This window comes from Triticum aestivum, chromosome 7B, assembly GCF_018294505.1.
Source record: "Triticum aestivum cultivar Chinese Spring chromosome 7B, IWGSC CS RefSeq v2.1, whole genome shotgun sequence".
Lineage (NCBI taxonomy): Eukaryota > Viridiplantae > Streptophyta > Magnoliopsida > Poales > Poaceae > Triticum > Triticum aestivum.
In genome coordinates this window covers 755,544,132-755,566,008 of record NC_057813.1, presented here as the reverse complement: position 1 = coordinate 755,566,008, position 21,877 = coordinate 755,544,132, and the positions used below count along the sequence as shown (strand labels likewise).

Below are 21,877 nucleotides of genomic sequence, written 5' to 3'. Positions count from 1 at the left end.
GGTACGTGTGACTTTCTGCTAGCTAGCTAGCTGATACAAATTCAATTTTCACACACAAACAAACAAGACCGTACAAGGTGCCAAACAAGTACCCCTCCGTACCGAAATATTTATAGTTGGGGAAACTTGTAGTACAGCTACCCCAGGAACGGGGGCTCCTTGCCTTACCTGCTTGTTGATGCGGCGACGGAGGACGATCCCTCATTCCTGCGCAGCACGTCGGATGACACTGGCAGGTATCTGCCCTGCCGCCCGCGTCCATGGCCGCCTCCACGCCGGGGACTACGCAGCTCCTCACCTTGGCGTCCATGTGGTCGGTGTCCGCGTCCACGGGAGTGTGCACCCACACCTTACACCTGTACCTCCAGCTCCAATCCAGCATGGACCCATAGGCGATGTCAGGCACAGGCCACTGGTGGCGCTCGGCAAGGTGGCCACGAAGCGCCGGCGACGGGCCGAGGAAGCCGTAGCCGAGCTCAGGGCAGAGGCACCCTCACCGCTAGCAGGTAACTAGCGGTCACCGGTAATCCCCCTCGTCGCGCTAATGCCGCGTGCTTCGCCCGGTGCTGCAAAAGAACCAATTTTTTATGTGTGAGAGAAGTAACCTGGAGGATGAGAGAAAGGTGCACATACGAACAACAATTATTGCTGCCAAGAGTACTAAACCGAACATGCATGTATTGCAATCCTAGCTATAAATAAGATTGCTGAAGAAATGCAACATGAGACTTTCTATATTGCAAAAAATGGGAGATTAAAATACTTGGAAACTTTGGGAGGGTTCCGCACCAATAAATAAAAAAAATGGGAGACTGAAATACTTGAAAACTGATGCTAAATTTGATGCAAACAAAGATGTCGGTGGTAATCATAAAAGGCAGAGAAAATGCTAGAAATTAATTGAGCGAACTGAAGATAAATAGTCATAAACTACGAGAGAGATGCGAGATACCACTCTCCCCACGCAGATCCTCCTCCCACCCCACACCAGATCATCACCATAGATTTGTCCTCCTTCTGCTTAGCCCCACCTTCCCGGCTTCTCCCGCAGTCATACAAATAAACCTAGTGCCAACCAGCAGATAACTGGATACCAAGGACAAGGATATATACCCTGAAGAAAAGTAAAAGCTATTTCACGGTCTACAAATGGTTAACATGTGCCGACTTTCTTCAACATGTGTTGTTGGGAAACTCATGCCTTACAGAGGAAAATAAAAGGAAATCAGGGGACAAACTTGTATAACTTTGACGGGACTCAAAATCGAAGCCAATGAAGCAATTTCACTAACCACGATCTTTTCCAAACAGTGCAACCCAAACCAAGGCCTCGAGACTGTCAGGAACACTCTCCATATGATTAAAGTAGTCAGTCCTCCCTTCAGTCATAAAAGTTGTAAAAAAATAATATGCAGCAAGCATGATCCATTTGACATTCTCGATCTCTCAAGCTAGTTCTTTTCAAAAGAGTGAGATGGGCTCCTGGCAACCTTATGACAAAACCTACCAACATTATTTTCCAATGGACAAAGGAGCACAGAAAGTGAATGCCGCCAAATCATACAGCTCTACCTACCATCCAGTCATGAATTTCGTTTAGGCCCAGCTGCGGACCACCTTATGGAAAGCCTGTATTGCAGGAAAGAGAAAGAGAAAAGAAATATCAACATTATGTTGTTCTAACCTCGGAAGATGTCCCCCACAATCTGCTTAACTCTTCTTACGCCCTCCACCATTATTCTTCGACTTCTTGGGTTTATCTGCATCACGAGCCAATCATGTAACATTTTAATAATCATGTTAACAGATATACAAGGATTAGATATCCTTTTCTTATCAAAAACCACATTGTTTCTAATTTTCCAAATAGTCCAGAAAACTGCTGAAATCCCCACAGCCACTAGAGATTTTTCTATTTTCTTGAACCAAACACCAAACAAATCCTGGGTACTATCAGGTACTTGTTTTATATCAAAAGCATATTGAATAATATCCCACATCATTTTTGCCATGGAACCATTTCAAGAATAAATGATCAACACTCTCATTATGCATACATGTACTGGGCAAATTCATGAATATCTTTATATGAGATACATTAACAGTATTTTAAACACAAGAATATATTTGAAAACATGAAAAAAAATCTTTGGCACATATGAAGATTACCTATTTTTTCATGAAAAAATCCTTTGAACTTTTTCTATACTTGGGCTTGAAGCGTCCGTAGCCCTGTAGCAGGCCAGCTAACTGGGCCTGGGGTCGACATGATGCGGCCCAGTTGGTTTTTTCGGCCCATTCGGATGCCGTCTCCTTCGTCTCGCCGCTCACAAGTTCCTCTATCTCAAGAAGTTGTTCAGATTTTGATCACAATGTGGGCCATATGGTGGGCGCGGCGACGTGCTATCCATGATGAGCAGTACCAAAGCCCCTTGAGCACTTCGGTTTTCATCAACAAATTTCTGTCCGATCTTGATTGTATGGCTGTGCACAAGACACGCATGAGGGACTTGCATGCAAAGCCAAAGGACCTGCATGTAACAGCGGGAAACTCGAGGACCAGAGCGACATCACCTGGTTGGCTTCCTCCAACCGATGCAGAAGCGAAGCTAAACATTGATGGAGGCGTGTCCAGATCAGGTAGAAGGGGTGCAGCAGCTGTGGTCTGTCGTGACAGGGCGGGAGCTTTTCTTGGAGCCTCAGCCAGAGTTTTTGAGGGTCTCACGGATCCGCCCTCGCTGGAAGCACAATCATGCAATGAAGCCCTTGCTTTGGCGATGGATCTCAACCTCAACTCTATATGCGTGGCCTCGGATTGTGCTGTTGTTATTTCCATGATAGGCTCAGATGTCCCCTACCAGTTTGCCTCAGTTTTGAGAGAGATAAACCATAGGGCTAGTTTTTTTCCTACTATCCATTTTATTCATGAGAATAGGAAGCATAATTTCGAAGCGCACGCTCTTGCAAAAGCTGCGGCTTCTTTGTCTCCCGGGCGCCACATGTGGCTTCTAAATACGCCGGACATCATCTGTATCCCTATGAACATCCAGATTTAATAAAGGTTACAGATGCTCAAAAAAAAAACAAGTTCCTCTATCTCCGTCTACTCTTCTCTGGAAAAAAAATCTCAGACCCCGCCTGAACCCTAGGTAGCGCGGCGGCCGGGGATGGTGGCGAAGAAGCCGGCCGCGGTGGCGGCGGCAGCCGGCCAGGAGGCGGAGGAGCGGAGGCGCCTGCGGTCGCTGGCCTTCTCCAAGGGCCTGCTGCAGCGCGGCGAGCCGGCGGCGCTCCCGCCGTCCGGCGCCGTGGCGCGGCTGCAGGGGCGCGACATCGTGCGGCTGCGGGGCCAGCGCAGGGGCTGCTTCCTCTTCTCCTTCCCCGGCCTCCTGGGAGCTCACCGACCTCGGGACCAAGAACCCCGTCCTCTACCTCGAGTTCCCGCAGGTGCCCCAAAATGCCATCCGTCTGTCGAAATCGGTAGCTTTTTGTATGAATTTTGTGATGCAAGCTTGGATCTTTGTCTCGGTCAATAACGTAAGTGCTCATCTTTATTTTGTGATATATATACCTCATATATATATATGTGTTGTCTTTGTTGGAACCGCAACCCTCTAGCTACCTTTTCTCTCACTCGAACGGAGGTGAAAGAAGAAAAACAGTGAACACAAGATTTTCCGGCCCGGCGCACGAACGCCGCCACGGGTGCACGAATGCCCCAATTCTTTTCTTCCTTACAGTGGCTACATGGCTACTCAGGGCTCATACCGGCGCCTCCGGTTGATCAGTACATGGGGTATTTATACATGGGTGCACACACACGACCCTCCCACCCCACCGGCCACTAACTTCATGCACACACACGCACTGAGCTAGCAACATGCACGGCAACAACCACCATACACTCACCTCACGTAACAACCTGGACGCACTAATCACTGGCCTTATCTTCTACTGAAAACTCTCTAACAGCCACACACGACTTGACCAAGCTACTAACCAACAATCATGCATGGCCCAGCTAACAAACTTATGCATGTCAAGATTATGTCTAACAGTCTCCCCTAATCTTGATTTGCCGTCGTCGGAGTTGTTGCAGCTCCTGTCATTGTCGTCGTCACGGCCGTGACCCAACCCGCGGACCCGATCCGACGCATCGACGCCGGTCGAACCACCACGGACCCGACCTGGCGCACTGACGCCCGTCTCACCATGCTCCGTCACGACCCCGGTGGCATACGCCGAGTTCCTTCTCCACCGGCGACACACGCCTGGCATCCCTCTGCGCCCCGCACATCCCGCGCGCACCCGTCGCGCCCGACGAGCCCGACCACACCAGTGCATCCCGCCTGCTTCACGGCCAGCATCTTTAGGCTGACGAGCAAATCCTGCACACCATCGACACCCACGTCCGGAATCAAGGAAGGTGAAAGCAAGCAAAAGGAGATAAATCAATGAGGCAGAGTCACGGAAAATCTCGGGCTCGCTGCTCTCTGCGAACGCCGGAGGTGGCGTTTCGCCGGCGGCGGGCGGCGTTTCCATGAGGAAGAGGGGACGGGAGACGAGAAGGGATGTGGCTATTATTTGTGAGCTATTCTTGTGTCTTGTGAGCATTCCATCTCTAAGGCATGAGAGCCCGGAGAAACTAATGGACGAGTCGGCCATTGGCTCCGTGCTTGGCAACATGAACACCCTTGCAGTCCAGGAGAGCACATTCCTATGCGGCGTCAACCTTGAAGTGGGATTCTTGAAGGATGAGCTAAAGCGGCTAAGGAGCTACCTTAAATCCGCCAACGCCAAAAGGAGATCAAGAGATGAGCTCGTGGCTACCTGGGTCAGCCAGATCAGGGATGCGGCATATGAGGCCAAGAATGCCATTGAAGTAGCCGACTACATGGAGAAGAGACATAGGCTCAAGAAGGGCTTCATCGGTGCCATATCGAGGTATGCTCACTTGCCAAGTGACCTGATTACCCTTCACACAATTGGTGCTGAAATACAGCGTGTAAAAAGGAAGATTAGTGAGATATTTGATAGTAAACCGTTTGAAAATCAATTTGGACACTAGTGATGTAGAAAAGATTGATATTGAGGATGAATATCCACAAGATTATGGTACTATGCACCAAAACTTTGAAGATATTCACCTTGTTTGTTTTGGGGATGAGTACAAAGAAATAGTTCGCAAGTTAGTTGACAAAAAAAAATGAGACCAACCCAAGGGCTAACCCTCGTTGGCTTTTCTTTATAGGAGAAACTCCGTGAGCACCACGCGTCCGTGCCGGGACTCGAACTTGGGTGGGCTGGCAGCAACCTCAGCTGCCCAGCCAACAGGTCGACGCCTTGTCCTCTAGTTGACAAAAAAGAGAACATAACTCTTAGTGTTGTCTCCATATGCACCTACTACGTATTAGGATCCGCATACCCCAAAGTGACAATAATTGGGTTTCTTTCTTGTGATTATAGTAGTATGAGGAGTTCATGTATTCACTATGTGTTAATTCTTTATTCCGGTTCTCTATTAAAAGGAGGCCTTAATATCCCTTACTTTCCTTAGCGACCCCGTTACCACGAGAGGGTAGGACAAAAGATGTCATGCAAGTTCTTTTTCATAAGCACGCATGACTATTTACGGGATACATGCCTACAGTATATCGATGAACGGGAGCTAATTCTGTGTCATTCTAGGTAATGATTGTTATATGATGAATATTATCCAACAATATCACCGATCCAATGCCCACGAGTTTTCCACTTATTGATTTTGCTAAGTTACTATTGTTGCTACTGCTGTTACAACTGCTACAAAACTACTATCACTGTTACCGTTACTATTGCTATTGTTAGAACTGCTATCAAAACTATCATATTACCGTGCTATTGATAGGGTTCAGTTTCAGATTGGTTACCGTGCTACTGATGTGGTAGCGCCTCCGGAGACTCCCTAGAGCAACCGGAGAGGATAGGGTTCAGTTTCAGATTGGTTAGGCCATTATATCTGAGGACATAAATATATATTTTTCTGATCAGAGAACCATATATATATGGCAAAGTGAAGAAAGCCAAAATCGAACACTTCTGTGGCTAGGTAGCGATGAAAGGCACAAGAAGAGCCTTCTTACAATAAGTGGCAGCCCAACATCAGAAGAGATCTTAACTAGAGTAGAATTTTTCTTCTACAATCAATTACGATAATCTTTTAAAATTAGGTAACATGTACTAAGCACAATGTTGATGCTTGTCCAACCTAGTAATCAAAATACAGTACCCCCTCCGTTCCATAATTTAAGGTGTATTGATTTCCATGCAAGCCAACCATTTGAATATTTGACCAAAATTATAGAATAAAATAACAACATCTGCAATACTTAACAGATAAAATATGAAACTATTTTTCGTGATGAATCAAATGATATAAATTTTGTATTGTGAATATTGCTATCTTTCTTCTATAAAATCGGTCAAACATGCACAAGTTGGACTTATCAAAAAATAAATACATCTTATTTAAAGGAACGGAGGGAGTAGTACACATGACGAGGATTTTAATAGAAACCTTAAGTTCACAACTTGAAGCTAATATGAATATGGCAAGTCCTTTATACTTTGGTGAGTTTGATGGTGGTCTTGCCTAGGTTCTGCCAAAGGCCCATAAGGAGCTCAAACAACTCATCGATATTGTCATCTTTGCAATGCTTGATTTCAATCACTTCCAAATTATCACACTTGAAAGACATAAGATTCTGGCTTTCGAGAGCAACATTTCGCCACTTGGCCCTTGCCGTCGTCCTCTTGAAGTGATCTGTGAACTTTAGATAGTATAAAACCGTATCGAAGAGGATGTCAGGTAGGAGGGCAATTAAGTGATGAATCATTGTATTAAATGTAGACATAGTTGAAGTACCTCACAATTCTGCAAAGTAAGCTTTTCTAAGCTCGGCAAGCTTTGCAGAAATTGATCCAATGTTTGAATATTTGCTTTTGTTTTGAGATCCCATCGGTGGAGGCGTGGCGGAATGGTATTGGAGGTGCATGCCTCGGAGGCCGAGGCAGATTCGGTGGAGCCGGCGGCTGGTGGCGCAGAGGGGGCAGGCGCGGAATTAGTGGCGGGGCTGGCAGAGCCGACAGGTGCGGAAGGTGAGGTGGATCGCGACAGGGAGGTGGGAGTGGAGCCAGACGCGGAGGTCGAGGCGGATGCGCCGTGGGAACCGGGCGAAGCAGTGCGCGGGGAGGGGGGACCCGGCGGTGTGGGTGGGCTGGTGGTTGGTGGGGCGCTGCATGCGGGGGCAGGTGGGGTCCTGGGCCAGTACGAGGCTGGCGGGCGATCCGAGGATGATACGGCTGGGAGGGCGGGGCGCACGGGATCCAGTGTGGACGAGGTGCGGTGTGGCCATGCAGGTGGCGGTTGATATGGAAAAATGGTCTCGTCAAAAATAACGTGGCGTGACACAATAACGGGGCGAGAAGTAGGGTCAAAACATCGGTAGCCTTTGTGCTCTAGAGGATAACCCAAGAAAATGCAGCGTGTGGAGCGAGGGGAGAGTTTGTGGGGCATGGTGGCAGATGTGTTGGGAAAGCAGAGGCAGCCAAATACGGGTAGATGGTCATAGGTGGGGTGAAGGCCGTGTAGAAAGAAGAAAGGTGTGTGATCAGCTATGGCGTGAGAGGGGCTTCTGTTGAGAAGATATGTGACCGTGTGTAGGGCTTCAACCCAAAAGGGGGGAGTGAGGTTGGCTTGGAGGAGTAGTGTGCGAACAATGTCGTTTGTTGTACGGATGAGGCGTTCTGCTTTGCCGTTTTGGGGAGAAGTGTGAGGACAAGAGAAGCGATAAGCGACACCATTTGTGGAGAAGAAGGAGCGGAGAGAGGAGTTGATAAACTCGCCGCCATTGTCACATTGCATAGCTTTGATGATAACATTATATTGCGTGTGGACAAACGTAAAGAACCATTGAAGTATGGTGGACGTGTCGGATTTCTGGCGCATGGGGAAAGTCCAGGAGTAGTGTGTAAAATCATCAAGCACAACTAAATAATATTGAAAACCTGAAAAACTGACAATGGGAGACGTCCACAAGTCGCAATGGATCAATTCAAATGGTGCAAAAGTTTTGCTAAAAGAGGAAGAAAAGGGAAGGCGCGGTTGACGGCCTAATTGGCAAGCATTACATGGAGAATGTGCTGCATTATTACAAGAGCTAAGAAAATCCTTGGCTAAAGTGGAAAGAGAATGTGCTGCATTATTAAGCGTGAGAGATGTGAGTCAAGTCGACAACGATTGCATTAACTCATGATTGGGGCGTGACAGGTAGGACGCGCCCCTTTCACTTTCCTCCAACTGGTCAAGGGTAGAATCTGTACGTGTGACTTTCTGCTAGCTAGCTAGCTGCTACAAATTCAATTTTCACACACAAACAAACAAGACCGTACAAAGTGCCAAACAAGTACCCCTCCGCACCGAAATATTTGTAGTTGGGGAAACCTGTACTAGTTTCCTCCAGTTACAAGTATTTTGGTACAGACGTGGTAAAATGGGCAAGCCTAGTAGGGATTAACCACATTGGTACGCGATACATGGGCAACCATTGCAATGGAAAGAATCAATCAAAAGCCGATTCAAGGTCCAACCTTTGATCACTGCTAGTTCATTACCAAATCACCAATGTCAGCCATGGTAGATATAAATATAGTACTCTCTCTGTAAACTAATATAAGAGCATTTAGATCACTAAAGTAGTAGTTTAAACGCTCTTATATTTCTTTACGGAGGGAGTAGTGGATTAGATAAATAACCGGAGCTGACCAACTAATCATCAACCCCAGGAACGGGGGCTCCTTGCCTTGACCTGCTTGTTGATGCGGAGACGGAGGACGATCCCTCATTCCTGTGGCGGCACGTCGGACAACACTGGCAGTTACCTGTCCTGCCGCCCGCGTCCATGGCCGCCTCCATGCCGGGGACGATGCAGCTCCTCACCTTGGCGTCCATGTGGTCGGTGTCCGCATCCACGGGAGTGTGCACCCACACCTTATACCTGTACCTCCAGCTGCAGCATGGACCCGTAGGCGACGTCGGTCACGGGCCACTGGTGGCGCTCGGAAAGGTGGACACGGAGCACCGGCGACGGGCCAAGGAAGCCCTAGCCAGGCTCAGGGCAGAGACACGGCGCGTGCAGGCACACCGCACACACACACCGGTAATCTCCCTCATCGCGCTCATGCCGCGTGCTTCGCCCGGCACTGCACAAGAACCATTTTTTTATGTGTGAGAGAAGTAACCAGGAGGATGAGCGAGAGGTGCACATACGAACAACAATTATTGCTGCCAAGAGTACTAAACCGAACATGCATGTATTGCAATCCTAGCTATAAATAAGATTGCTGAAGAAATGTAACATGAGACTTTCTATATTGCAAAAAATGGGAGACTAAAATACTTGGAAACTTTGGGAGGGTTCCACACCAACACGCCAAAAAAAATAGGAGACTAAAATACTTGAAAATTTGAAAACTGATGCTAAGTTTGATACAAGCAAAGATGTCTGTGGCAATAATAGATGACAGAGAAAATGCTAGAAATTAATTGTGCCAACTGAAGATAAATAGTCACTTTCTACCTGTCTAATTTCATGATACTGGTACAGGACAATACTTGATCAATTGAGCGTAAGCTACTTGAGAGATGCGAGATACCACTCTTCCACGCAGATCCTTCTCACACCCCACACCAGATCACCACCATAGGTCTGTCCTCCTTCTCAATCAGCCCCACCTTCCTGGCTTCTCCCGCAGCCATACAAATAAACCCAGTCCCAACCAGCAGATAACCAGATACCAAGGACAAGGATACATGGCGGAATATCCAGTGAAAACCATTAATCAGTAAAAATCTAGAAACTTACAAATTGGGACGTTGGATTTGCTAACCAGCCACTTAAGCCCCCTTTTCACATAACCCCTTCTTCTTACTCACCCGGGGCAGGAAATCCCTTTGACGTCGGCAGTCCATGATCGTTTCGTCTTCGATCTAGTTGTGTGAGGATGCCGCCGTCGGCTGCTCCACCGGCTGTAAGCCCCTCGCCCTCCTCCGGACTTGATGGAGAACGTCGTCGTTGCTCCATCCTCTCACATGGACCCGCCACCTCCTAGACCTTCATTGGCCCTCGTCGACGCGCTCGCTGCCGTCCTCTCCCGTGCCCCCGCCTCGTCCTGGACCTAAACCGTTCATCATACTCGATGCCCTAGCTGCTACTCCCTCCGTCCCATAATATAAGAACGTTTTTGACACTATGGGACGGAGGGAGTACATCCCATCCAATGCACCCATCTCCTCATAGCCCTGCACGGGTAAGAACTGAAATTCTTATGTTTTTATTATTTTCTCCATTCATTGATATAGTTTAACAAGGCAAACTAATTATGCATATGTACCGATTTTTTGTTCCATTACAGCAAGAGGTTGAGCGTGGCTGTGATTTGGTTTTGCAAACCCACGATAGCAATGATGGAGGAAGTAGTGACACACAAATCCATCCTCCCCCAATTAATCTCGATAGCTTTAGTTCTCCAAAAAAGATAGCTACCAGAGGCCAATTTTGTGTGAGTATCATTATCACTATAACATTATTCAAATTTCTTTAACAATTACTAACTGGTGTAGAAAATTCATCTTGCAATTGTAGGGTTCATCATGTGCACCTGAATGTGATGAGAACATAAAGCCAACTATTGGTATGACATTTGATAGTTTGGAAGTCGTCGAGGAGTTTTACAAGGCTTATGCACGCAAAGTTGGATTTTCGGTCTGAATTAGGCAGAAGAAGACCAAAGATAACATTGTGGCCTGGAGGCGATTTCTTTGTTGCAAAGCAGGTTTCCGAACAAAGAAGGAGGAAGAACAGAAGAAGGATTTGAATGGAGAGAAGATAAGGACACATGCAAGAAAAATCACAAGATGTGGTTGTGAGGCCATGATAACTGTCAAGCGCATGCAAGATGGCAAGTACAATATATCATACTTTCATGAAGAACACACACATGAATTTGTCACGCCTAGCAAGCAGCATTTAATCAAGTCGAATAGACAAGTAAGTGAGAAGGCCAAGAACACATTATTCACATGTCATGCGGCTAGCATTGGCACATCTAGGGCCTTTCAATTGCTTCGTGTTGGTGAGGGAAGGATTTGAGTTTGTGGGGTGCACAAAGAGAGACCTGCAGAATTATCATCGTGACATGAGAAGTACTTTCAAGGATACAGATGCTCAAATGTTCATTGACAACCTCAAAAAGAGGAAGCAAATCAATCCAGAATTCTTCTTTCAGTATGTTCTTGATAATAAAAACCGTCTGATACATGTGTTCTGGCAGATGCTTTTTGTAGAAAGAACCTATGCTTTGCTAGGAGAAATGTTGTCTTTTGACTCTACATATAGCACTAATCAGTAGTACAACATGATATTTTGCCCCTTCACGGGAATAAAACACCAAATGGGATCTGTTTTTTATGGTGCCGCCTCGATTGTTAATGAGAAGGTAGAGTCATATCAATGGGTGTTTCAAACATTCTTGAAAGCAATGGATGGAGTAGCACCAAGGCTTATGGTAACTAATGAAGATGCCAGCATGAAGTCTGCCATTGATGAGGTTATGCCAAACACAGTCCTCTGACATGTGCAACCGCGTCCTTTGACATCTGCAAGACGCCGTGCCGGTACCTCTCAAGGTGCAAAACGTCGCCTCTGATGGTACCTCTCCAGGTGCAAAACATTAGCTACACAATTGCAACTCCTTCCTACACATTGCACAATTTTTTGCGCCTCCGGCGATTGCGACTAAACCAACTACGACGAATTCTACATCGACCACGGCTACATCACAATCGGTAACCTCGATATCGACCACACGTCTACGTCTACGTCTACAGCAACACATCGGCAACAACTCCAGACAACAGCGTCCGCGTCATCACCAGCGTCCATGCCACTCCCGTTGTGACCGCGGGAGGGAATAGAAGAGAGACAAGGAAGACACCAGAAGGGGACGTAATCACCGTCATAGGTGCCGACCCATCAGAGACGCAGTTGATGATGGGGCATAGGAGAAGGCGACAAAAGCGCAAGATTTCAAATTCAGTCGCAATCATTCGCTTCACTCCTTCTACGACTAAGGGGAATGTTAAAAGTATAATTATGTTAAGTTTGAGAATAGGAGTTTGAGATAGGAGATAGGTTTAAACCATGTACGATTTGCCCTCTAATCCAAATCTCTCCCTTATATTGTACTCTACATATACCCCTACGAGGGTTAGAACAATACACCATAACAACCTAAATATTATAGCCATCCTATAAATTCTACAACTCTTACTATCCTAGCCTCATTCTCATCGAAGTTCTTGGTCCCATCCATGAGTTCTTTATACTCGAACTCCTCTGGCACCCCTCGAGATGCTCCTCGGATCAATGGCAACCCTGACCTTGTTGCTCCTCTTCTTCCTTATGTACATCAAAACTACACCAAAAGATCGAGTGTAGGGTGAGCCAACGGTGATCCCTATCTTCTAGCTAGATAGACTAGTCTTTTAGAGTGCTCATCGAGCTGCTCCACTACCACGTTCCAACTTATTATGCTACTCAACTGGTAATGAACTCTAGTGGAAATTGAGAATCCAAACTAGGCCTCGCTGCGACGAGGATCACGGAGATGTCAGGGTCGATTGGAGCACGGTTGGCAGGCTTGCTATTGTCATCCACGACCATTATATTTGTCCGGTCTTGGAGATGACTGCTTAATATATATATGTCCTTGCAGTCAAGTCAGAACATCTGACCCAATGTCCGATAGTAGCACGATGCTCTGACTTTTTGCTCCGAGCAATGCCCGAAAAGACATTTATGTCCAAATCAGGCTAGGTTTTGACTTGTTGGTCAGGTTTTTGAGCCATTTTATAGTATGGGAAGTCCACCCGTTTCATATATAGATGAGAGGTGACCCCTATGGGGTTGGTCGCGTTAAGGCTCTGTAATAAGTAAGGTGCAAAGTGGGGGAGGGGGGCACTTGCCCCCCCCCCCCTAAAGCGGAAATCAGATACATAGTCGAAAAACTAGTGGTGTCAGTTGCATATCTTTTTGCCCTATCGAAATTTGTCCTGATGTGTGACCACCACTGTCCATATTTCAGACGGCTATATATCTATCGGTGGGTCAGAGCACCTCAGAATACGCAGAATCAATTGCATCTCCAGCCGTTCTGCCGGCTTGGGTGGATGCATGCTAGGCTCATCAATAAGAGTTGTTCGGTGTCGGTGTTGTTGCACAGACTAGCGAGCCATGGGTTCGCAGCCTCCAGGATACTCCCCTTCCTGCAGTGCTAAGTGTCCGCACCACAACCTCCTCGATCACATTGGTAATGCAACACCTAAGGATTAATATGCTTGTGCAAGTTGTCGTTCGACATCGGCCTGTACACCAGCATCAATACATCTCAGTGGTGGTGCCATCTCTTGGTGGTCATGAGCATAAGCACTTCTAGTTCAAATAACCATACATTATACACACAATGGCTATTCTCGACGTTATGTTTGCTTGAACACAGTAGGTGTTTGTGCTACCTTTTCAGCTAACAAAAAAATATTTTCTAGCAATAACATTCATAAGAGAAATGGCTAGCTTTCTTGTATTAGCTCACTAAGAAAAGGAGCAAATTGTGGTGGAGGAGGAACATAGCAGTAAGAACATAACTCACTTTCTGTTAATAGTAACTTACTTTACTTGCACAGGATTACTTCGTACTTGAGGTATTTGAACATCTCAATAGAGCACTATTAACTGCATTACAACTTCTCGTATAAATTCCAGAAGAATTGAGGGGACTACGAGACACGGTTGAACTACGTGTAAGCCTAAGTTTGCCACTCATCAGCCCTGTCCTTCTTCGTATCGTTTTATGGAAGAAGAAAAAAATCAATTTTTGTTTTCTATGTTTTTATTACTATTTTATCAGGATTTAATTATCACCTTTCCCTAGACAAATGCGCGAATGCTTTTATTATATTCATTAACACCATTTGGAACATGCGACCCAATTTTTCAGAACATGAACAACTCTTTTACATATATATATGAACTTTTTTTATTTTTACTACTGTACTACTATCTAACTCGGGGTAGACTCGCCCTTAGCAGGCCAACGAACTGGGGTCGACATGATGCGGCCCAGTTGGGTTTTTCCGGCCCATTTGGATGCCGTCTCCTTCGTCTCGCCGCTCGCAAGTTCCTCAGTCTCCATCTACTCTTCTCTGGAAAAAAAAATCTCAGTTTCGTCCCCGCCTGAACCCTAGCTAGCGCGGCGGCGGCGGCGGCGGCGGCGGCGGAGGCGGCGGAGGATGGTGGCGAAGAAGCCGGCCGTGGCGGCGGCGGCAGCCGGCCCGGAGGCGGAGGAGCGGAGGCGCCTGCGGTCGCTGGCCTTCTCCAAGGGCCTGCTGCAGCGCGGCGAGCCGGCGGCGCCGCGGGCGGCGCTCCCGCCGTCCGGCGCCGTGGTGCGGTTGCAGGGACGCGACATCGTGCGGCCGCGGGGCCAGCGCAGGGGCCGCTTCCTCTTCTCCTTCCCCGGCCTCCTCGCGCCCGCCGCCGGCGCCGGCGGCCGCGTCGGGGAGCTCGCCGACCTCGGCACCAAGAACCCCGTCCTATACCTCGAGTTCCCGCAGGTGCCCCGAGATTCAACCGATCCGTCGAATTCTGTAGCTTTTTCCATGAATTTTGTGATGCAAGCTTGGATCTTTGTCTCGGCCGGTCGGTCGGCGGGTCGCAGGGGAGGATGAAGCTGCTGGGCACGCACGTGTACCCCAAGAACAAGTACCTCACGCTGCAGATGACCAGATCCGCCAAGGGCGTCGCCTGCGAGGACGTCTTCGAGAGCATGGTCAGTTGTTCATGCCCAATTGTTTAGCTCAAGTACTCCAATTTGGTTGCCCAAGGGTACTGAAAATGTCTATCTTTTCGCAGATTGTGTTTTCCGAAGCCTGGTGGGTCGGGACGAAGGAAGAGAACCCCGACGAGCTCAAACTCGAGTTTCCAAAAGATATGCAGAATGTATGCGTGCAGTGTGCTCTGTGCATATGTAATTTGTTTGCCTATGTTTTCTGCTCCTCTCTGATGCAATTGTGTGTCGTGTCTGCTTCTTCGTTTTGCTAGGCTGCGGAAGACATCGATTTTAAAGGCGGAGCAGGCGCTGCCAGTGGTGAGGTAGTGACAGTAAATAAACCCAGGAAGCGGACCACTGAGCCCCGTACAGCAGAGCCCCGTACAGCAGAGCCCAGTACACCAGAGTTTGAATCCGATGCTGATTCGGAGGATTCGGATGGTAAGGATGAGATTGGCACGCAGACCACAAGTGATACACCTGTTAGGAAATCTGCCAGAACTGCTGGGAAAACCTTCAAGTAAGTCTCTTCCAACCTTTACTGTTGGTTTTGGCAAGCGACTGAAATGTGCTAGGCAGCTCTAGCCTGCTTAATTGCCGGGAAATCGACTCCTGGAAGCATTTGTTTGCTCCCATTCTATAGCTTTTCTGGGATCTGTGTTTTTCTTTCCTGCAAGGTACTTAATAAATTATTTGGCTGTTTATACAGATTCGCAGAGCTCGCTGGAGGAGATTCGGCTGACAGTGACACTGAGATTGAGTTTGCTGAGGACTTGGATGAGAAGGTAACAGTGCAAATCTTTCTTTTGTTGATTGAGGACTTCCGTACTTATTATGCTTTCTACATTTGCGGCAGATGGAGGCTGCAGAAATTAAGGAAGAAATCCCAGGTGAAGACATTAAGGAAGAAATCCCAAGTGAAGACATTAAACCTGAAGATCCTCCAGCAGAGTCTCTTTCTATCAAGAAGCAACCACTTGTTCAGGCTAATTTGTCTGCCATGTTTAAAAAAGCAGAAGAAAAAAAGGTGAAAGTGCAAAGCCTCTTAGATTTGTAGTTTTCTTTTGCTAAAAAGGTGATCTTTGTTTGGATCTACAAAGGTGACCTCTAGTTGTAAATATTGTATCCCCTCTCTTTTGGTTAGCATTATCTATTTTGTTGTCTTAATATCAAGAAATTAAAACTCGGCATGTGACAATTTTTTATTTATTTCAGAGACCTACAACTACGAGAAGTCCTAAAGGATCTCCAGCTACAAAAGGTTCTTCATACTCTACGTTCCTAGGTTCCTGAAATTTTATTGTATTTCATAAGAAAACTCCAATTTTTGTTACTGTCTTGTAGGTCCTGCTGCTAAGAAGCAGCGAGCAACTCCAACGAAAAAACAGTCACCAGCGAAGAAGGAAGGTAACTACTGTACCAAAAGCAAATCTGTTGTTACAAACCTCTTATATTACAAGTTTTAGTGTAAGAATTTGGTCTAAGCTTCCAAGGCCATTCTCAGTGGAAAATATTACTCCCTCCGTCCCATAATATAAGAGCGTTTTTGACACTACATTAACGTAAAAAACGCTCTTATATTATGGGACGGAGGGAGTAGGTCTCAGTCTCTCAGACAAGCTAAAGGCTCCATAGAGAGTAAATTTGAAACATGAAGCTATTTGATGAAGTATTTTGGGTTCTAAAGTCTGACGCTCATTGCTTGTTACTCAATAACTCTGAAATAAAAAAGAATTAAAATGGGTTGCTTTGCTTTTAAAGTTTTATATGAAAGAAGGTAACCTTGTAAATTTGAAAGACCATTTAATATGATTTTTTGAAAGATAGAATCAATTCTTTGGATGGATACATTTGTTAGTGGTGTCAAGGCTGTGGAGAGAAGGCTCTTAAATGCAGTACCAAATCAAGTCTATTACCAGAAACATCTTACATTACAATTGTTAGTGTGATACTTTGGTCTAACTTCTGAAGGCCATTCTTGGTGGAAAAGGTTAGGTCTCAGATAAGCCCAAGGCTCTATATACAGGAACTTTAAAACTTGAAACTATTTGATGAACCATTTTGTGCTTCTAGAGTCATTCATTCATTGCCTGTCAAGTCAGAACTCTGAATATGTTGGAATTAAAGTGGATTGCTGTGCTTTTATACAAATGAAGCAAACTGGTAAATCTGAAAGACTTGCGGTTTATTCTTATGGTGAAATTTTTAGAAGATGGAATCATATTTTTGGCAGTAGAGGCTTGTTTAGGATACTTTCATTAGTGGTGACAAGGGCTGGGGGAGAAGGTACTTCCTTCTTGTGACAGGTGCTATCAGTTCAGTTACTCTTTTATAGAACTCATTCGTGGGTAAACTGGTCTAGGATTCTTCGCTAGCGGCCCCAGGGCTTGAGGAAGAATTCACTTTAGTGGCTTTTAGGGGTCTGTGAGATGATCTATTCTTTTGTCAGCATAACTCTTGCTTTCAGTTTTCCCGTTGATAATTTCAGTATTCATGGCATAAGACTGACTCTTGTATATCTCATAAATGTAGCAAGCGGATCCCTCAAGAAGCAAAAAGCAAAGGTACTTTTCGGAACTCTCATATTGGTTAAGATACATTGACGACAATCAGCAGGGACTTTTATTAATTTAAAATGCCACTCATTGTTCTCTCTGCTCAGTGCATACCTATGAAACTGAAGGCCTTCCGTCTTTCCATTTGGTGTCCACAGGTAGACGAAGATGAAATCGAAGTGCTCTCAGATGGTTCCTCTCAGGTGACTTAATTAGCTGTGATGCTGCAAAAAATCGTCCCATCGGTATTAGTTCTAGAGGAAATGACATGCCACCATGGATTACGAGTCGAAGGACTAGATAGACTAGTCTATGAGTCGCAACTCCAGGGCTGACTACACTTCAGTGTCGACTAGTCTATGAGTCGCAACTTCAGTGGCGACTTATCACGATTAGTCATGATTAGTCTACGAGTCTCAACCTCGGAACGACTCGTCATTCGTAAACCTTGCATTTCACCCATAGGCACATGATTGAAAAGGCAGCTAATGGTCGCAGCATGCCCGTTATTTGGCTCAATCTTTATGCGTTGCCCTTTTTGTTATGACGATGTTATTTGCGCCTCCTGGCGTACATAACCAATCACAATGGCATTACAGGATGACGATGCAGGTCCTGCTGCTAAGAAGCAGCGAGGAACTCCAAAGGGAAAACAGTCAGCAGCGAAGAAGGAAGGTAAGAGCAAGTCTGTTGTTAGAAGCATCTTATATTACAAGCTTTAGTGTAATAATTTATTCTAAGCTTCTAAGTCCAATCTCGGGTGAAAAAATTAGGTCTCAGACAAGCCAAAGGCTGTATAGAGTTGATTTGAAAGATGGAACTGTTTGTTGAACTATTTTGGATTCTAAAATCTGTCGCTCAATGCCTGTTACGCCATAACTCTGAATAAACAATAGAGTTAAAACAGATTGCTTTGCGTTTGTATCAACGAACGTAACTGGTATATTTGACTTCTTATAAAAAATGAAGATAGAGTTGACTATTGGCACTTAAAGACAGTACCAAACCAAGTCTGTTTTTATCTTATAATACAAACCTTACTGTGAGAATTTGGTCTAACCTTGCTGGAGAAGATTAGGCCTGAAACAAGCCAAAAGCTCTCCATGGAGGAGCTCTAAATCCTGAAGTTATTTGTTGAACCATTTGGGCTTCTAATGACTGTCGTTCAATGCGTGTTAAGTCAGAACTGGAACATGCCAAAGGCTCTGTATTGAGAAGCTCTAAAACTTGAAGCTATTTGTCGAACCATATTGGGTTTCTAATGTCTGTCACTCATTGTGTGTTAAGTCAGCACCGAGAATATGTTAGAACTAAAATGGATCAGTGTGCTTTTTTATATTGATGAAGTATACTGCTAAATACGGAACACTTGTGGTATTCCTATAAGATACTTTGTTTTTTGAAATATGGAGCCTTTTGTTACTTTTATTTTTGGGCCAACACATGGGGAAGAAGCCTCTTCCATGTTGTGATAGGTGCTATCAGTTCAGTTACCCTTTTATTAAAGAGTTTTATGGGTAAAGCTTGTTCACTAGCGGTGCCAGGGCTTGGGGAAGAAGTCATTTTAGTGGTTTTTAGTGATGTGTCAGAGACGATATATATTCGCTTTGTCAGCATACCTCTTGCTCTCAGTTTTCCTTTGGAAATTGTATTACTGGTAATATTCCTGGTGTATGACTGACTGACTGACTGACTGACTCTTTGTATATATTATTACATGAAAAATGTAGCAAGCGGATCCCGGAAAAAGAAGAAGGCGAAGGTACTACTTTTTGGAACTTTTAACATATTTTGTGTGTGCTGAAATGTGTGCGCGTACCTGTGAAGCTGAAGGAGTTGCATTTCCGTTTCGTGTCACAGGTAGACGAGGAGCTCTCTGATGAATCCTATCAGGTAACTACTAACTGACTCTTGTCGGCCTCTGCTCTAGAGGAAATTACATGTGCGACGCATAAGGCAGATGATGGGAAGGGCATCTGCTCGTGCCCGTATCTGCCCCCTGTTTTAGGTTTTTATGTTTTGTGTGTGTTTGTTTGCTACATCAAGCTAGTGTACCTCCCGACGTACGTACCTAATCGCAGCGGCATTACAGGATGACGACATGGGCGAGGAGGAGGATGATGACAGCGACGACGACTGGGCCGGGTAAGGGGAGCGACAGGGAGTTGCCCAGATCAGACATGCCGTGAAAAGGGTGGATCGGGGATGAGTGACCCTCCCTCCCTCACTGGCGTGCGTAGTAGAGCAGCGCGCATAGAGCGAGTGTGTGTGTGTGTGCTCTTTTTAGCTGATCAATGTGAAATAATGCTTGTTTGTTGATGTACAAGTTGTTCTAGAGCATCTCACTCCATGTGTAGTAGCGCAGGAATCCGATCCCGACCCACGCGGGTTGTAATAGGAGTAGAAATTGCGAGATATAATTTGCTAGATGTGTTTGTTTGTTGTAATAACTGGAGCAGAAATCGTTGCGAGGTCGTGCTGTAATCAAGGGCGTCTTCTCTCCCGGTGACAACCACACTGCTGGGTCGTACTCAAACCCTTCCCGTCCAAGCATCATTTCCCCGTCCCTTGTGATGCTCCTTGGATCAATGATGCCCCTGATCTTGTTGTTCCTTCATAGGAATGACCATGGAAAGCTGGAGCATTAGCATGGCGACCACATATGGCAAGCCAATTGTGATTCCTAGACATACCAGTCTTCCTGGAATGATCGTCAAGATGCTCCACTATCATCTATAGGAGCATCGGGGGGAGGGGAAGACCCTCACTGTCCTCGACTCATCACTCATTGTTAAGCTCTTTATACTCGAACACCTGTTGCTACTCCTATCCCCTTGATGAAGGCATGCCGAATACCCGAGCAGAATACCAAACAGACATCGCACCAAAACCTAACATCTAAAGCCGAGTGTAAGTCTGTGATGCAGGGAACTCAACGATGATTACTATCTTTTAGCTATGATGCAGAAACAGACAATCGATAATAGGAAGATGCGCTTTCTATTGCCAAGAATCAAGCAAGCATGGCATCCTCTTTTTTGCAGAATTCTCTCTTTGACAAATACGCATCGGCAACTAGATACACTCGTTCCAAAAAGAAAAAGGGAAAAAAAGATATAATACATTATATAGGAATATTTGAGCAGGGCAGCGTGTGATGCCGGATACAAAACGTGTGATGAATGTGCCTGCCACTTGCAATGGCATATTCGAGAGAGAATCAATTGCAATTGCATCTTCTTCTTTTTCAGGCACAATTTTCGGAGGTGCTTTTGTTCCTGGCTCTTGCCTATATAGATATTAGCATCGTCCATGTAGCATGCCCGATGCCACCACTAGATCTAGATGATTCACCCTTTCAAGAATCTGATGAAAAGCCATGGAGGAATATTATTACTAGTAGAGTGGAATAGACTCTTGGTGCGCGACTTGACCTACCTTCTCCGTTACCTTGCGTCGCCCACCCTATTTGTGCGCGCAATGTTCTCTTTCTTTTTTTGGAAGAAATGGCGAGCATGAAACTAACACGCCACGCTAGGTGACCTTGGCAAGTGGCCGCTCTATCCCGCTCTTTGGCGAGTGTGAGGGCCTCCTCTTCCTCCTCTGTCCGTCGCTTCAATGACCGGGAGGGAGCGGAGGCCCCAAGGTTTTAGGTCGAGTAGTGATAGGAGTCAGGGTGGACACGGTCAGGTCCTGTCCGGTCTCTGACCGAGCCTTCGTTTGGACCGGCCGCCGGTGGTCCGGACCGGACCGGACCGAGCAGGCGAGCGGTCCTGTTTTCAGGGACCGGACCGGTGGCGTCAAAGCCCGAGCCAGACCGAGTGGACCGAATGGACCGGCAGCAACCACCAGCGTCGATGTATGCGGTTGCTGCGGCGAGGTGGCGTACATGCGCTACTGCTGCGATGAAGTGGACGACGTGCGCGAGCGCTGACCTGCGCGAGAATTGACTGACAACGGAATGTTTGATGAAACTGACGAAGTGGATTTTCTGAATCTGACTGTTGGAATACCCCTACAAGACCGGCTGCACCAACGTGAGACTGTCTCACGTTGCTCTCTCTCTCTCTCTGTAACAACTAGTCCTGGTCTCTAGTGCATGAACTGCATGATCTCATGAGCTTATCTAGATGAGTTCGTTACGGAGGTTGTGTTGGCGTAGTGGCCGCACCAGCGTGCTCCTCTTCTCTGTATATTTGTGACACTCGACAGATGAATGAACATACGAGCTGTTTCTCTCCTGTTATTCCTTCTTTCACTGACGAAATTGACAAGCGCGAGAAATCCCGACGAGCATAGAGCTACTCCTCGAACAGCAGCGGCAGCGTCACCTTCACAGCGTTCGGATGGTGCCCAGTTATTCCTGGTGGCGCCGGCGAGTCGTTCGACTACCCGGGACAGCT

At 46.3% G+C, this 21,877-nt stretch overlaps 1 protein-coding gene across 2 annotated transcripts; it reads left to right on the top strand.

Annotated features, from left to right (window-relative positions):
* Nucleotides 1–14,373: 14,373 nt before the first annotated feature.
* On the top strand, nucleotides 14,374–20,010 carry LOC123156938 (DNA-binding protein RHL1). Of its 2 annotated transcripts, XM_044575133.1 has the most exons (14): nucleotides 14,374–14,704; nucleotides 14,809–14,919; nucleotides 15,003–15,089; nucleotides 15,192–15,439; nucleotides 15,629–15,704; nucleotides 15,776–15,946; nucleotides 16,135–16,180; nucleotides 16,264–16,326; nucleotides 17,452–17,483; nucleotides 17,633–17,677; nucleotides 18,074–18,149; nucleotides 19,205–19,236; nucleotides 19,335–19,367; nucleotides 19,567–20,010. In XM_044575133.1, the coding sequence occupies exons 1-14, from the start codon at nucleotides 14,384–14,386 to the stop codon at nucleotides 19,621–19,623; spliced, it is 1,398 nt and encodes a 465-aa protein (XP_044431068.1). In that variant the 5' UTR covers nucleotides 14,374–14,383; the 3' UTR covers nucleotides 19,624–20,010. The 2 variants fall into 2 exon arrangements, with proteins under 2 accessions (XP_044431068.1, XP_044431069.1); XM_044575134.1 differs by lacking the exons at nucleotides 17,452–17,483; nucleotides 17,633–17,677; nucleotides 18,074–18,149.
* The last annotated feature ends 1,867 nt before the right edge of the window (nucleotides 20,011–21,877 follow it).

Excerpts from the sequence above, each read along its gene's own strand:
- LOC123156938 (XM_044575133.1), top strand. The coding sequence starts at position 14,384 with ATGGTGGCGAAGAAGCCGGCCGTGGCGGCGGCGGCAGCCGGCCCGGAG. Across the intron at positions 16,327-17,451 it reads GTCACCAGCGAAGAAGGAAG|CAAGCGGATCCCTCAAGAAG; the intron begins GTAACTACTGTA and ends TCATAAATGTAG. Across the intron at positions 17,678-18,073 it reads TCTCAGATGGTTCCTCTCAG|GATGACGATGCAGGTCCTGC; the intron begins GTGACTTAATTA and ends ATGGCATTACAG.